Source organism: Camellia sinensis, chromosome 7 (assembly GCF_055761805.1).
Source record: "Camellia sinensis isolate YWXY chromosome 7, ASM5576180v1, whole genome shotgun sequence".
NCBI lineage: Eukaryota > Viridiplantae > Streptophyta > Magnoliopsida > Ericales > Theaceae > Camellia > Camellia sinensis.
The window spans coordinates 144,336,394-144,354,225 of NC_138967.1; the positions used below are offsets into that span (position 1 = coordinate 144,336,394).

The 17,832-nt window shown below is 36.2% G+C and overlaps 2 protein-coding genes across 3 annotated transcripts; one reads left to right on the plus strand and one right to left on the minus strand.

The window, feature by feature from the left end:
- LOC114273591 (uncharacterized) lies at positions 1–3,023 on the plus strand. The gene has a single exon (XM_028215401.2). It carries the CDS (start codon positions 1,672–1,674, stop codon positions 2,785–2,787), a length of 1,116 nt encoding a protein of 371 aa, XP_028071202.2. The 5' UTR covers positions 1–1,671; the 3' UTR covers positions 2,788–3,023.
- A 3,019-nt stretch (positions 3,024–6,042) lies between these two features.
- Positions 6,043–17,505, minus strand: LOC114289551 (RNA-binding (RRM/RBD/RNP motifs) family protein). 2 transcript variants are annotated; one of them, XR_014336151.1, is made up of 6 exons: positions 17,104–17,505; positions 16,896–17,013; positions 16,425–16,651; positions 14,982–16,176; positions 11,610–11,693; positions 6,043–6,746 (listed from the first exon to the last, which is right to left on the minus strand). XR_014336151.1 is itself a non-coding variant. In XM_082879504.1 (5 exons), exons 3-5 carry the CDS (start codon positions 16,644–16,646, stop codon positions 6,733–6,735), a joined length of 1,431 nt encoding a protein of 476 aa, XP_082735630.1. In that variant the 5' UTR covers positions 16,647–16,651; positions 16,896–17,013; positions 17,104–17,505; the 3' UTR covers positions 6,043–6,732. The 2 variants fall into 2 exon arrangements, 1 of the variants encoding a protein (XP_082735630.1); XM_082879504.1 differs by lacking the exon at positions 11,610–11,693.
- Positions 17,506–17,832: the final 327 nt, after the last annotated feature.

The following is a 17,832-nucleotide window of genomic DNA, read 5'->3' on the forward strand; positions in this document are numbered from 1 at the left end:
TTTTTTTTTTTTTGGTATCAGGGTTTTGGGCTAAAATCTCCCTGAAGCTGAAAGGTCTATATTTAGAGCTTTGGCTTCTGTGGGTTTGAAGCCTTTCTCTGTCGCACTCCCCTGTGGCTGTTTCCTGTCGCCCTCCAAAACGACAACGCTTGTCTACTTCGGAAGCTGAAGACCTCCGATTGGCAAAACAAACTTCGCCATTTGGATTCATCTTCATGCACCTGAGATACCTCTAACTCCCCCACTTCAAACACGGCATCGTGAAATTGTGCAGAGGCTTCGATCTCTCCGATCTCATCGCCATTAACTTATCTGCTTCTCTCTCTCCGCTTTTACCCAAAATCACCATTGATCAAGCAACCATTCCTTGGAATGAAGCTCTCTCTTGTCTCCGCTCCAACTGATCATACGAACTTTCTCGGAGAGTTTCTCGGGAAAATTTTCGAGGGAGAAGGTCGAGAGGGTTTCTCCGTTATCTGTTGTTGTGAATTCGCCGGGAAACACAAGTTTATATACGAGAGTAGAGAGAGAAAAGTTGAGAAAACCCATGCCACCCCTCTTCTTCTTCTTCTTTCTTATTTCGATTTTCCCCTCTGGTTTCTGGGTCTCCAGACCTGCCTCTTTGCTTCATCTTTTTTTTACTCACAAACCCAAGAACTAAAATCAAATTTCATCATCATCATCAAACCCAGAATAAAATCAAATTTCATCATCATCATCATCAAACCCAAAATCAAATTTTTCATGCTCTTAGAACAGAGCACAGCAAAACGAAACACAAAGGGCTTGGTTCCACAGATTTCGTTCTTGACAAAATCTAATCTAATCTGGAAAGAAAATGCCCAGAAAATTAAAAATGCAAAATCTAATCTAATCTAAACTAATCTACAAAACAAATTTCGTTCTTGACATTAAAAAAAATGCAAAATTTTCTGGGGTTCTCCAGTCTGGAAAGAAAATGCCCAGAAAATTTGTTTTCTGTGGAACGATTTTGCATTTTTAAATTTTGGTTCAATATTATTATAAGAGGTGGTGGGTCTGGTAGGAAAGGAGGATCCAGATTCCTTCTTCTGTGCCTCTCTCTTGTTTTTGTTTTTTATTGTTTTTCATATTTAAGGCTTTGAGGAGGGTTGCTTTCTGGAGGGTCTGCCATTGAAACAAAAAAAAATTAGTAAAATGTTTTTAAAAAAACACACTGGAGCTGCCATTCACAGTAGGTTGTGGTCCTCTTCCTAAGAAATTTAATCTCCTTTGAAGATGACAACCCAAATCTGATGTTTATTAATTGCTTTTTGAAATAAAAATTTAAAGAATATATACAAAAATGGTATTAATGGAAAGAAGATTGTTGCTCCTATCTCCGATTCAATTTGCAATCTGAAATGAGGAGAGAGAGAGAGTTATCAGTGAGAGAGAAAGAAGAAGAAGAAAAGAAAAAAAAAAAAAAACCCTCCAAAACGACGTCGTTTTGGAGGGCGACAGGAAAAGGCGACGGAGGATCCGGATTCTATAACAGTCTAGATTTGGGGACATGTTGGTTTGAATTTTGATGTTCAAGATACAAATCAAGTATACTAGTCTGTAAATGCGGAGTGTTTCCTAGGGTTTTGGTTGCTTTGTTCAAATCCCATTTTGCCCCCTTTTCTTTGTGAACCCAACATTGTACCGTTTATGATAATGAAATCTCATCAACTAGAAATGCTGCCAAACTCCTTTGTTGACTCTGAATCTCATAACCAAAAACCCAATTCCATCTTTCACAACTCTGCTGATCTATCAAGGGAATCTAGGGTCAGTGGGAAGGAAACTATGGTGGGAAAGCAAGATAGGTCTATTGGGGTTCTTGAGGTTTACATACACCAAGCAAGAGACATCAAAAACATATGTATATACCACAATCAAGATGTCTATGCCAAGATTTTCTTGACTAGTGACCCTGAAAAAACTGTTTCAACCCAGATCATTAATGGTGGGGGTCAGAATCCAGTCTTCAATGAGAGCCTCCGGCTCGATGTCAAGACGATTGACTCGTCACTGAAATGTGAAATATGGATGCTAAGTAGGATTAGGAATTATCTTGAGGATCAGTTGTTGGGTTTTGCATTGGTTCCTCTTTGTGATGTCATTGGGAATGGAAAGTTAGATCAAGAATTTTCACTCTCTACTACTGATCTATTCCATTCTCAAGCCGGTTTTGTCCAATTGAGTGTCACATACAATGGATCTTCTCCGGGGGTCTTGGAAATCCCTAGTTCACTGGCTAGGTTAGATTCAGAGGTACCCGTTTCAGTCCCATGTGAACTTGATAAGATTGAATTCCCAGATCCAAATATTGTGATTGAAAATGAGAGGATGGTTTCGGAGTATTTTCAAGTCACATGTGACAATTTTGACTCCAAAAGCATAGAGTGCTTGGGCAAAATCGATGATGATAAGCACCTTAGCTCAGAAGATACAAGTAATCAAATAGCTGATGGTACTTCAGTGGGTGGTCTTGGCAGTGGTGAAGTTTCAAAGCTTGAAACACCACCAAGTTGTGTCTCAGTTGCACTGCCAAACATTGAGCCTGAAAAAAAGATGGTGCAGCAAGAGATTGTCGATATGTACATGAAAAGTATCCATCAATTCACTGAGTCATTGGCAAAGATGAAGCTTCCTTTGGAAATTGGCAACAGACGTGCTGATGATTTGGGAGATACAGGCTCGGATGAGAAAGTACCGGTAATAACAAGGAGCAATGGACAAGGAAACCCAAGAGTGTTTTATGGGAGTAGAGCTTTCTTCTGATCTGTTTTATTGATTCAAAAGCCAGAGGTGACTTGCATTGTAGTGAGTGAGTCGAGTGAGTAGTGTGAGGTGTCTTGACTCTGAATGTGTAAGCATGTTTTGTTTGTGTTTCAAACTTTATTGCTATTGATTTTAGTTTTTTTAAGTAAGTACTTTATCATTTTCTTTGGTTTCCAGATTGTTTATTTCCTCTTTTCCTTGCAATGAATAAACTTGCAGAAGTCGCCATTGATTTACATCTTCTTCTTCTATTTTTTTTTTGTTTTTTTTTATTTTTTTGTATTTTTATAATTTAACTGTCTATAGTTGAAGTTCATTTTGCATTATACCTAGATGGAATTATTTCATACATTCACAGGGAAAAACTAAAATTCGAAAAGAAAATTCAGGCCAATCCAACACCTAATAGTTATATCTCACCATTTTTACATAAGCTTATTGAACATGAAACTAATAGGAATGTACTTATATTCTTATTCCATTCTTCCTAACATCACCATCAGATAATCAAGATGTGTCCAATTTGAGAAGCACTACTTCAGGAGTAGTTTTTCATAACACAAAAATACCAAAGAAACATATACATATATAATATATAGATTTGTATCTAGATATATGTTCAAGTAAATGTACAGGTTGTTTAATAATTCCTATGGGTTTGTAAACTGTGCTTTGCCTGCAAACTAGTATCAATGTTGATATTCTTAATTTACAACTTCATAAAATCAGAAAAGTATCGAAGATTTCTTACCTTCATGTATTTTCCAATAAGAGAGCACAATTAAGCTTTTGTATCCGCCTATAGGAGAGCACAAACAAGCTATGTGTGCTCTTGCCCAAACCACCATTCAGCGATGCCCTCATGTGTTAAGAATTCTGAATTAGCATTCTCGTATATTAGCGCTTGAATCAAAGAATGCTAAATCATCTTCTCCAGTTTGCTAAAAAAATTGACCAGTGCAAAGTTTATACATGTAATTGCCTCAGATTCTTGTACAAGAAATGAATTGGCATTCATCATTTGAACTCAATCCGCCAACCAAGCAACCTTTCTCGTAAGTTACTTTCACTTCGCTGCGGAAGTAACCACAGAAAGAACCCGAGATAAATGGGTCTATACTTTCTTTTTGGTTCTAAGTAACACTTCCAATCTGTCTCTCCATTTTCTATCCTTCCAAACATGTTAGTACATAGATTCTTTTCTCACTAACTGTGTGTGCATGCACAATCATCTTCTCCAACGCAGAGTAAGATATTCAGCGCTATAGAACTCATCAGGATTTTCTAGCAAAGGAAAAATTTTCTGGTGCCATCCAGGGACACTTACAGAAGCAGGATATCAAGACGCTCAGTTTGTCGGCTTATTGCTCACCCCATTAGTTTTCCCTTGAATTATGTGTTACATAAACTGAAAGCCTGAAAGATTTACAGCCTGTAAACAACTGAGATGAATTGATCACGAGCCAACTTACTGAGGAACCGAAAGGTTTGAAAGGCAATGTTCAATCCTGTTTTCGCTTTTCAACTACATTTCATATTAAAAGAATCAAATAAAGTAGAAAAGGGAAAATGGGTGTAGCAAGTAAATAATGAATAAGTGCACAGATGATTTTCACATAATGGGACACAATATGAGATTCTATGTCCCATTTTGTGAAAGTCTTATGTGATCATAAAATAATCCCTCTGTTAAGATATCGTGGCACTTTGGTGTCTTATGCTTGATTAAGGCCTCGTTTGACTAGTGTTCATTTTGGTCTAAAAGTCAAAAAAATTATTAAAAAAATCAAAAAAAAATATAATTTATACTAAAAAGTCAAAAATTTCATTTTTTCTTTATTTTTTACACATTTTTTTATAAAAAATCAAAAAGTCATATCAAACATATTAATTTTTTTTTACCTCATATTTTAGCCAAAAAATTAAAAAATTACTAAAATGACCTGTTGAGGCGTAAATTAAGCATGCCTAGTGTGTGTGTGTGTGAGAGAGAGAGAGAGAGCAGATGGCCCTTCAACTCAAGGGCCCAGCCCAGACTAGTTGATTATTGTGGCACCTCTTTGGGACAAAGGAATGCTGGAATCATTATATGGAAAAGTTAAATATATTTATCACAAAAGTATCCAAAAATGAATAATAAATCTGATGCATGTAACTTTTTTTAGATACAGAAGTTTTCTTTCGATCATTACGATCATTGGGATCACCCTAGAAATGGTCATGAGGGACAGGCTGTAGAAAATGATGTTGGTCAAAGAAAATTTTGAAATCTTAAAAATGTGTTATTTTTTAGAACTGAGATACACTGCTGCAATAATATCAGTATCTGCCCAATGAAAGATTGAGATCAATAAGGTCAAATCTGTTCTTCATTTCCAACTCAATAAAAATAAATAAATAAAAACCGGAGTTTTGAACATGAAAAAGGAAAGATTTGGAAAATATCATTTCATTCATTGTGAAAGGTTATACTAGAGTTTATTATTAGCAATCCCATGTTTTACAACTCCAAATTTGAACTCATGACCTACCGTTTCTAAAACGCTCATCACAAATTCAATTTGTCACTCAACTAACCCCATTAGGATTCAAACACTGGTCATTTTCTTTGAAAAGTTTTACAACATAGAAGGCTGACGAGTATTTTCCTATAGAAAGTAAAACATCAATCATAAAAATTAAAAAAATAAAATAAAAATAAAAAACAAATAGACGACCTAGTGCACATGATTCTTTCTAGAACAGGGCTTGTGTATGAAAAAAATAGGACAATAACAAATTCGACATTTAGATGATAAAGACGATGATAACAATAATGATGGCCTCATTTGGTGTAACTTTTTATAATCCAAAAGTTGATAATCAAAACCAATTTCCCCATAATAAACTTTTTCAGCTATTTTTATCTAATTACAGTATGCATAAGTTGCAACAAATATCGACAGATTTTGAAGAGAAAAAAGCACAAGCAGCCTCAAATAAGTTGCACCAAACAAACCATAAAATTGATTTCATGACAACACAACTTACCCTAATAGATGCAGTTTATAATGGTGATCGAGAATAATGTCAATGCCACCCCTATACTTGAGCTTTAAGCTGTATAAAATGAAACAACCAAGGTAAAACTCTTGCCATCCATTAAATTTGCAAAGTGCTCTCGGATTTGTTGGTCAGTCTACCAAACAACCAGTGACAGTCAAAAGCAGCTAATGAACCAGTAAGAAAATCAGACTAGGAAACACCGGTCACATATAATGTTTAGGTGAGTTTGTATTTCCCAAACAAATCATAATGTCAAATATTCGTTACACAGTTCGTTTCACGCATGTCAAACTTGTAGTAAAGAAAGAAAGTTCAATGGAAAAAGAATCAGAATGTGGCAACTTATTCACGGGAACCCTAGATGGGTATCCCTCAAAATGATTCACACTACTAAATCACAACAACCTCTGGAAGTACAATCTGAGGAAGAACAAAATCCAATGAAGGGAACAAGAAAAACAAAACAAGGATTAGCTGATAAGAACTCGCAACTTTGCAGAGAACATTACAGCAGGAAATAGAATTCTAGAAATTAAAATTCCAAAATCGTAGTCTGTCCTTCATGTATGTATCGCCGCCTCACCAGAGATGCATGATACATTTCTTCTGACTATATATTCCGCTAGCTGATTTTACATCTCACTCAAATTCCAAAAAAATAAACCCTAAGATGGTAACTCAAAACTCAATCCTTTTAACACAAAATCTCATGTAATTTCTATCTCTAAAACTTAATTCTTCAAAACAGACACTCCAGTTAGCTCTAGATAAGATAACGAATTTCCTTTCAACTTTTTTTTAACCAGGATATATTCACGAGGGAGTGTGCAAAATTCACAATTCAACAGCTACACCAAATTTCTTCACCTACTAAAACATACTGATATCTGATATATCCACCTAACCAGCAATTCCTGCAACAAATGAAAACAAAGAAATATTGTCATGAGCTATATTCATAAGAGCTAGCTATTATGTTTCAAACAAAAATGGCATAGCATGGCATTACAACATTTTCTGTCAATAAACAAACAGCTTTTAAGTGGCTACAAATAGTATAACTTCATCCAAATCCTATTAGGGGGAGAGAGGGAGAGAGAGAGAGAGAGAGTGCTATGAAGAACATGGCATTGCAGTCTAGGTTGCCTCTAACATGAACTCAAGGCCAATGAGCTTAATGAGGTAGTAGTAGTTATTTGGTAGTGAGGTGATCAGTTGTGAACCTCTGAAAATATGGTGGGCAGTTCAATGGGCAGGAATCGCCGGACGCAGAGGAGAGAACCACAACATCTAAGAGTGCCAAAGGGTGAAGATGATGAAGACCTTTTGTTGGTAGAGGAAGAATATAACGGATGTTGTGGGTTGTTTACACGCATGGATGCTTCTTATATGGGCTCCAGGACTGTTGGAGACCAGCTCACATATGGACAGGTTGCCAACTCTCCTTTGCCTGACAAAGTAGCAGCTATACCTATGCATCCCATGATTCAAACCTCGGAGGTAGTATCATGGGAGCCGCAAAGTTAGCTATGATACCTCAAAGAGTGTAACATTGCATGACGTAGGTGGTAGGTATAAAACTTCTCTACTAGGTATCAAGTGTTAGGTCAACACTCCTCTTTCTAAGACCAATCAAGGAGGAGTTGCTCCTTAAAAAAGTCTGTCAGGCAACCTTGATGAGCTCTTGATCCTAGCTTCCAAGTCACAATCATCCAACAACCCTGAGCAGTAAATGCCTAATGTCACGGCCTTGGATTTTCTGAACCAACCCTCAGTCTTTCCAAGCCAACCGTGCGGCCTTAGATGCTTGTAGCACGCCTTGCTTGCACCTAAGTAAGCCGTTTGTGGAAGGGAACTAAGAGAAGTTTGCACACGAGAGTTTTAGAGAAACTTAGAGAGCTCTTGGGGAATGCTTATGTTGTATTGCTTGAATGCTTTACAATGCTTGGGTACTTGGGTCTACTTGGGTGGTTTGGGCAAATGAAGCCCTCCCCTTTATATAGCCTTACAAAGAATATTCTAGAACTATACTAATGGAGAGTGTTCTAGACACTTCCCCCTAGCTAGAGTATTCTAGGACTATTCTAGTATGTACATGTCTAGAAGATTCTACAAGTGCCTCTAACTATGTACAAGTTTCTACAATGCTCCAGGGAGTTCTAGAAGCTTCCAGCATGTTCTACAATCTCCCTGAGCTTTCTTGTTCCACTATCCTCTTGACTGCTCTAGAGAGTTCTAGGTTCTTCTATTAGCCTCCCATCTTCTAGCCCTCTCTAGAGAGTTCTAGCAATCTCCTTAGGCTTCCAATGTTTTTTAGTGAGGGTAGCATCAGGATTTCTCAGTCCGTGACACTAAGCCCTACTCCCAGCCTAGGATGCCAAGTGATTGCTACGGTAGCAATTATAGTAGTGTCCTAGCTCAAGGGGTGAGTACATAGGGAAGACATAGCCAAGCCATAGGGTCAAGCTATGCTGTCGAGTGTGAGCGACCAAGCAAAGGCACACTGGCCGAGCAATGCCTTGGGTTGCTCCTCAACATACCCTATGGGAATGAGGTATGGAGGGCCATGGTCAAGCAAGGGCTCGTCTAGGTGACCCATGGGGTGCTAAGCCACGACATTGTCTAGTGGATTATGATTGAGAGGGCGAGCTTGGCTCAGCTGAGTAGTGTTGTGGACCATCCCTTGAGGCTCTTCATACTTTGATTCAATCTCTTGGTGCTCCAACTCACGTTTAGGGCACCAAGTGCGCTAGTGAGCCAAGCAACCATACTTGGTAGTCTATTTACTCTCACTTCAACCAGACATATAACCCCAACTAGTCTATTTGAGGACACAATGGTGCCTTGAAGGGACTGCCAAATAAAGGTGATGATCTTGAGATGGCGGTGATATGGTGACCATGGGACTTGCCATGTAGCAAGGGCAATCTAGATACCTACAGTAGTCAACTACAACTCTTCTGCAGGAAAATAACTTCATAATGAAAATAATGCCTTTGAAAATATATATACATCTACACATTTCAAAATAACACATATTAATATATAACTACATTAATTAGAGTCATATAGTAGTATCCAGAGCACAACTCATAAGGAATGCTGAATGATGAATGTCAGCTTCCTATACATGCTACTTTACAAAAATTGCCAATAAAGTTTGAATCACAAAAAGATGAATGCAAACAAGTAATTTAGTTTTAGTATAGAATAGCCTAGAATTATCAGGTTTCTCTCGTGTTGATTTAGTTTTCCTATTTTACTAGTTTCTTGTTTTACTTTAGTTTATTAAAAATAGAGTTGTAGGCCTTATGGCTATTCAAGGTGTGTTTTGGATTATTAATAAAAGACGTTTCTCTTCATATTCCAATTTCTTTGGTGTTCTACAAAATCAACAAAAGATTTTGATGTAATTTTTCCGTATTCACAGTGACTGTTGTCAACACTCGTGCACAAATCAACGGACTCAAAATCGTTGTTCCAACTTATGTTCGCTTCAAGCTTCTCTGCATCAGTTGGTATCAGATTTGGCACTCAAGTCCTTATCACAGTGCCAAGAGGAGCACCATGTAATTGGGAGAAAACAATGCAATGGTTAGAGGATGTGATTGACCCACTAGTATAGCAAATCATCGCCTTAACCATTGTAAATCAACCTCACAATGAATCACTAAACCACACCCTCAAATGGAAGAGGATATAGTTGATTTGCCTTAAATCAACTATATTCCAAATTCAATTAAGAATTGGAGTAAGCCACCAAACAAAATTTTTGAAAAATATTGCAAAAAAAATTGAAGGGTAAATTACAAACACACCCCCTGAGGTTTACTTAAATTACAAATTATCTCCTGTGGATTATGACCCTTAAGGTTTCTAATTTCATAACAAATAGGTCATTTTATTAATAAATTATCAAGTTAATTAACAGTTTTTAATAATGTTAAAATTTTATTTCAATTAATAATTCAAATAATTTTATTATTGTATTATTGTATAAGTAAACAATTAGAAATTTCACTTTTTCAATTAATTCTGTTAAATAAAAAATTCTGACAGGGAAGTATTTGTAATTTTCCAAATCACAGGGGACAATTCGTATTTTAAGCAAACTTCAAGGGTATATTTGTAATTTATCCAAAATTAAAAATAAATTAAAAATAGTGAGATGCTTGTGTGGCATTTAGAATTTGTGCAAAGGCCCCCAGTCCGTTGGCAGAGTCATTAATATGAATGTTACAATCTTGCCAATTTGACAAAAATTATAAATGGAGATGGTATGTTCGTTGTTGTTGGCCTTAAAAACTTTATGAATCAAGTGAATTTGGTTTATTGGGGTATTGGCTGTGACCATCAGCTTCATGAGCCTACAAAGTAATGGGAACAAGACGAACTTTAAGAAGAGAAATTTCTTAAAAGTGAAATTCTTTGGAGGATTTACATATCCAGCTTCACCTCCTTGGGCTTTGTGCCTAGATGAAGATATGTCAAATTTGTTAAGGAAAAATTTTCCTTTACTTTTGGAAGGCTCTTCCTTAAAATTCTAATGTGAAAAATTAATCTTAAATAAATGCAGACAAGTGCAAGCCTGTCAAATTATTTCAAGCAATGTAAACTGGAATACGGGTTTTCTCAAGTTGGGAAGGATGATGCATAAGTGATTTTAGGATTTATAAATTTTATTTTATTTATTTTGGAACTAATAGTTGATTAGGAATGTTTTGGTTTAGTATAGAATTTTTCTTGATTCGTGTTGATTTAGTTTTCCTATTTTATTGCTTTCTTGTACTCATGGATATTTAGAGTGTGCTTCGGATTATTAATAAAATTATAGACATTTCTCTCCACTTTCCAATCTTTAGTATTTTGCGAAATCAATGTAGATTTTGATCCTTTATTACTAGTACTCATAGTGAATCAACAGGTTCAAAGAAAGTTTTGTTACTAGCATTCGTCAATGGACCCAAAATCATTGTTCCAACTTTGTACGCTTCATGCTTCCCTGCGTCCCTAAAGGGTATTACAAACACTTTGAGCAGCATATGTTGTTGGGAAGTCCCTTTAAAGTCTAAGCACATGTACTCAACTTACACCACTAAATATCATTTGAAAGTTTGAGAGATAGGTATGAAAGAACTTTATAATGCATTTTCTATTGTAATTAAGTCTATAGTCAATGTGAGGCAAACATACAAATTTCTTATTTGATATTGATAATAGCTACCTAATATAATGACAACTAGGAACTTAACTTAAGACAAGAAGTAAAACCTTCTCTCTCTGTAGTAAAGGACCTTTGCAATTATGTATAATGGAAAGCTATTAGACCACTTGTTGAAAAGATTCCGACTTGAGTCAACCTTAAACGATCTAAAATATTCTACAGTGTCTCTATTCGTTACAATATGCTAGTCATGTCTAAAATATTCTCTATGTTCAGAATTTTCCTTGTGACAATCACTTCAAGGTTCACCATCCTTATTTATGTTTCCTATTCTAACCCCCACCAGAGTTGGCAACTCAACATGTCACATCCAGCTGACAAAAACACTAAATCTAGAAAGAAAATTTGTAGTTTGAAATAATAGACAATGAAGCAATCAAGTAACCTGCCATCAAAGTCTCTAGGTGGTTTTACCAGGGACATGGATTGAGCTTGCCTTCATCAGGTTTGTGGCAGAGGGTGTCTATGGAAATGAAGGGCAGACTTCTGATATTTAAGAGCAACATACACGTGCGCATAAAGAGGGAAGCAAAACTAAGCCTTGAGCCTTTACCTTATAGATAAGTGGATAACAAGCTTGGTGGAGAGGTACGTCCCACTAGCTCGCACAAAAAATAGGAGACATGCAATCACCCACCTAGCAATGATATGAGGATGTTCAAAAGCAGAATGTCAAATATGACCAAATAGATGATTACATATGACCACCCTTTTCTTAAAAACATGTGGAAGCATACTACATTGATCATTTTCATTTTATCATTGCATTAAAAATATTACTCTACATAGTTATGTATGAATTAACTAAACCCATTTAGGACAATGTCCCATGGTGTATGTAGTTTGCATATTGTTCTAGTGGATGAAACTAAGGAAGAAATTAACGCAAAATTAGAAATCTGAACATAAGCACTCGAGTCAAAGGGTTTAAAATTAGTAGAAATAAAACTAGAATTTAACTTTAGTAAAAGTAGAAGTAGATATAATGAAAAAGTGAATTGAAAATCAGGAGATAAGAAATAGTGAACATTTTCGTTACCAAGGTTCTATTATTAATACAGATGGTGACATGGAGATGATATGATCCATAGAATTGAAGTAGACTGGATCATGTGGAATAGTGCATCTGGCATATTATGTGATCAAAAAATACCAACAAAATTGAAAAGAAATTTTATAGAACAGCTATAAGCCTAGCAATGCTTTACTAGACAAAAGGTCAGGCAACTAAGAAACAACACATTCATAAAATGAGTGCAATTGAGATGAGAATGCTTAGATGAATGTGTGATAAGAATAGAAAAGATAAAATTAAAACTAAATATATTTGTGAAATAGTAGGAGTAGCAACTGAAGATAAGTTGAGAGACAAGTAATAAAGATGGTTTGGTCATGCACAATGCACACCTATAGATGCATTTATCCTTCACAAAAAAGAGAGTACACCTATAGATGCAAGAATATATATATAAAAAAAAAAAAAAAAAAAAAAAAAAAGCGATATGACCACCTATGTTACATGGGTTCAAGTGTGGGCGACAAGTGTGGGTGTATATGTCTACAGGTCAGACTCATCAAACTCCAAATTTTAGGATACATGGACTCATCAAAAAAGAATCCAAAAATTAGTTATGACGATACATCGTCTAATTGGAAATATATAAATTATATATGTGTATAATTTATTCATGATATATCATATTACATATAATGATTTTGCTATGATTTTAATGTATTGGCAATATAAAAATATAGAATGCAATGATTTTACTCCAATTTTTTTTCCCTAAAAAAAAAAAAAACTAAGAAGTCTAAAGGACCAATCCATATCCTGTACCTGCACCCGTGTTGTGTCATGTCGACACAGACACTTCAACAAAATTAAAGAGTACATGTGACATAGATGATCCTATAAATAGAAATGCTAAGTGAGGTGAAGACCTAAACTGACTAAGCATGTAACTCTGGATAAAGCAGAATGATGAAAAATGATTCATGTAGCCAACACCATTTTATTGAGACAAAATGCTGAGTTTGGTTTGGTTATTAATATTACTCCGCATGCAATATCTCTGACCTAGCACTAGTGTTATATGGACTCTTCTAATCCCCCCACAGTACCTATGTCCACTGGATATACGACAAGGATAAGGGTGTGAAATATGTGTCCTATAGCAATACCAAATTTATTAGACACTTGGACATCTAGTTTATATGATATTTAAGGAAGAAGAAGTTCACATTTGCTAGTAAATAAATATTTGCCTCTCGTATGGATGGGAGATAGAAATTTCATATTTTTCCTAAATACTATTTACTTTCAAGCTTCAGCTTATCTAAGAATATTATATAAATATACAATTTATAGGAGTGATCTAAATATGTCCTCATAATATTACTTTTGGATACACATATCCCAATACCCTAAAGTTTAGGTTTAGGAAAGTCTAATGCTTGGACACACACCCACACTCGCACTAGCACAAGCCCCCAAAGCCCAGGCACATTCTTAAATAATCACCAATTAAGGGTTCAAGCCTCACCACTTGTTTCCTTGGAAAAAAGCAACAGTTATGTTTAATGCTCTTGCTGTAATACTGTATCCAAAATAAATAATAAGAAAAATAGAGGGAGGAAAAAACATCTATCCTGATTTCTAAGGTCTTTCGTATTGAGACCATTCTGAATTTAGCCATTTTACCAGTTTTATTACTTGTTGAAGCTGATGTAAAAGAGTTTGAATATTTTCTAAATTTTCAGTCTTTCTCTATTTTTATCCCATCAAAGCTAATGTTTGAGCATGATTTCCCCTCCTTGCACAGTCATTTCTATCAAATGGCCCTATTGAGAGTGAACACTTTTTTATCAATCTCTCAATCAGAACTGATTCATACAGCAGTATGCACACACACACACACATAAAGTGAATCTGCAGTTGCAGCATTTAAAAAATAAAGTATGGAAGTTTTTTTCTTTTTTTCTTTTTTTTTTTTTTTAGTAAGATTTATTTTAACAGTTATCAAGGGGATACTGCACATATTAAAAGACATCGAAACAAAACCTAGGCTCCCAACTTAAGGTTGAGGTTAAGACAAGAATAAGCTCCTACAGTGCATAATCAAAGTTTCAGGAGGAGCACGCATCAAGTATCATAAGCTTAATACATCAAGGGTCAGAGCTGCAGTTTCAAACTTTCCTCTATGAGAACTGTGTTATTATTCCCAATCACCTATTTTGATAAATTTCTGCACCTCAACCATGAGGTTCACAACAGTTTCTATTGGTTTATTCTCGTCATTACATTACAATAAATCAGTCCAGGATGTCCAGCAAAACCATAGGTCTAGCTTACAATTTCAACCAAATGAAACTATATCCTAGAACATAATTGTTCTTTTGGATATAAAACTTCACCACAAATTTGATATTGAGTCTTTCAAATGACTACAACTATAGGGTGGGAGTGATGCTTGCACCTCTGAGTCCATGACATAAATTTTACCATTCTTTCAAATTCTTTATAAGCATCACCACAACCAAAAGGGACTCTAAATCATATATCACAAGATTTTATTTTATTTTTGGATTAAAAAAAATTAAATAAAATAAAATAAAATAAAGCCTCTAGATTGAATCATATATCACAAGATTAAACAAACCTCTAGCAATTATACTTCCAACAATGCTACTAACACTCACTAATGCTTTTACCGAATGTGAGAACGGGTGTGTCAGCGTTTGTAACTTTTCCTTTATATTTTTAATGATGATTTCATCATGTTCTGGAAATATCTATGTTGTGTAAAAATGTATAATTTGCGAAACTGTGATGTAAAATAAAGGTCTGCACTCCATAACAAAACTAAACATGCGATCAAGATTGATGAGAGGACACTATATTGTAGTTATTAGTGGCTGCCCTTACCTCTATTTGTCTGTCTCTTAGTAATACTATAACCACCGCCAAAACCAGAAGGACTTTGAGGCAGTATATCGGACTCTCCGTTGCCAAGCCCATAACCAAACGAAGCAGATCCCTCTCTCTCAAAGTTTGTCGAACGCCAAGTAGGGTCCCCGTAAACTGAACTACCACCATAAAAATCAGCAAAAGCCCCATCATAACCACCATTTGAGGCAGCATACGATGATGAGGGGGGGGCACTAGTCGCAGCATTTCTTGCATACACTCCCCCGCCCAAACCATAGCTATTATCACCACCTCCATAACCAAGATTTCCACCTTGGCTAGAAACATTAGCTTCACCTTGGGGTGAAATTGGAGAAGAACCCCAATTAAATCCACTGTTGGCAAAGGGGCCTCCAATGCTTCCACCTCCAGACCCTACAAAGGCACTCGAACCTGCTGAGCTTGTTCCGTAATTAAGTCCTCCATTCCCCCACAAATTCCGATTCCCCGAGCTGAAAAAGGAAGTGTTTCCTCCATTCCCTCCATCATACCCAACAGGATTCGCAAACCTATTTGAATTACCAACATAATAAGGGTTCAATCCCCGTCCATAGGTCAGATTACTATTTAAGTTTGCACTTCCCCCGAAATTTGGATTCAACCCTGGTTCGAAGTTCAAACCCATTCCATAACCAGAACCAAATGGAGCATACCCACTTCGACCACCAGTGATCGGATTAAATCTACCATCCATTCTAAGGCCATAGCCTCCAACTGTATTTGGAGAGTACCCTTGAGTGTAGCCATTGAGCAAGCTGTTGATCCTACTCAAACCATAGTTATATCCACCAAGTGGGCTTCGGCTAGGACCTGGCGACAACTCTTTGGGGACTGCACGCTTGACCTCAACCATTTTACCATTCAGTTCATGGAAAGTTTTAAGCAACACTTTGTCCACCGCATCCTCTGAATCATAGGTGATGAATCCAAAGCCTCTTGGTCTCTGGGTGTTGTGATCATACATCACCACGACATCCGTGATGGTCCCAAACTGCTCAAAATACATTCTAAAGTCGCTCTCGGTGACTGTAGAAGCTAAACCTCCAACGAATATCTTCCTCGTGCGTCCTGGACCGGGAGACCCCTGAATACTACTGCTGCATCTACTCATTGTGCTTTGGTCATCCCTTGGAACAGCCTTTTTTGCCTCAACCTGAAGATTGAGAACCCATGGTGCACATCAAACTCAAAGACTATTTGATCTTAATCTAACATAATAAACAGAAACATTGCCAACAAAATCTAATATCATTGAAGAGCAGCAAAAACAAGAATAAAAAGACAATAAGCAATTTTAGTTTAAATTGCCTACATTCTAAAAAAACAACCAAACTAGACAAATCCGGACTCTCGTATGAAGATAGCATCAACAATAAATTGAGAAATTCTAAACCAACTTACCATCCTGCCATCAATGTTGTGTTTCTCCTTAATGACTCTCTCTGCAACTACCGGGTCGGCAAAGACAACAAAACCAAAACCACGGGCGCGCCCTGTGCTCCGATCCTTCATAATTACTGCTTCCAAAACTTCCCCATACCCACTAAAATACTCCTTCAAACGATCTTCATTTGTGTCCCAAGAAATTCCACCAATAAATAACTTTCCAAGATCGGATTGCATTTTCCCTACAAAAGAATAATTACTTCATTGAACCCGATTCTAAATTGTGCAAGTGCAAATCAATACTATCCAATTCAAAAAAACAAAGAAAAACTCAAATCTTTACAAACAAACACCAATTCTCTTGCTAATTCAATCTACAACATACAAAGACCCATCAAAATTCAACCTTTTACCAATCCATCGCAGCAATCCGAGCTCATCAATTACAAATGCAGATTAAAACCAATCAAACAACAACAACCATACCTTTCTTCGAAGAATTCCAGAAAACCCACAAACCAGCAAGGCACAACTTGGATATCCTCGAATTCAATCCAAAAACATCAGATCCTTTCACGATCAACCCACACAGAATTCAACGCCCCTGGAAAAAACCCAACCCACAATATCAATCCAGAACCCTTATCAAGATCAAAAATTTCAATACCCAAATCGAGATTTTCACAAAACCCACCTGATTAAAGAAAACCCAGATGTGAAATCTTCAAAAACACTAAGATCTAAGAGGAGGCACAGTAAGAACTGAGGGCATGCTCACAATCCTCAACACAAACCCCCAAAAATTTTCTCTTTCTGTATTCTTACCAATTCTTTCACATTCAAATCACAAAAATACATAAATTTACATACACCAAACATCTAATAAACATAGATGGTCCAATATATATGTATAATTTTTTTAATTTTTTTTCCGGTTTTTGTTTGAAGATATGGAAATATATGAAGTAGAGAGAGAATGAAGAAGAAAAAGGGGAAATGGGAAATGGGGAGAGAGATGGATTTGATCTGATAAATGGAAAGATAGCTTGTCCTTCATTTGGTGCCTTATATAGTTATTGGGAAAATCCATGGCTATATTAGTTCATGCGCTCATCTGCTCCATGTATGTGCTTGCTTTCATGCATGCATGAATGGTGCTTGGGCCCACATTCTCTCTCTTATGGCAAGTATCAGCCGTAGATTTGTAGAATTTTCATCTGATTTTTTCCATCAGTCTTTTGATGGCCAAATAGTTCAGTGATGGACGGTTGCGATCGCTTGATTGTGTTGACTTTTCATGTCTCTACATTAATTCTGGTCATACTTTCTCACATATATTTGTAGTAGTTTTTAGAAAATATCAAATAATAAGTGGTGTTTTGTAAAAATAATTATAAATCAGTGATAATTTTTACAAATATTA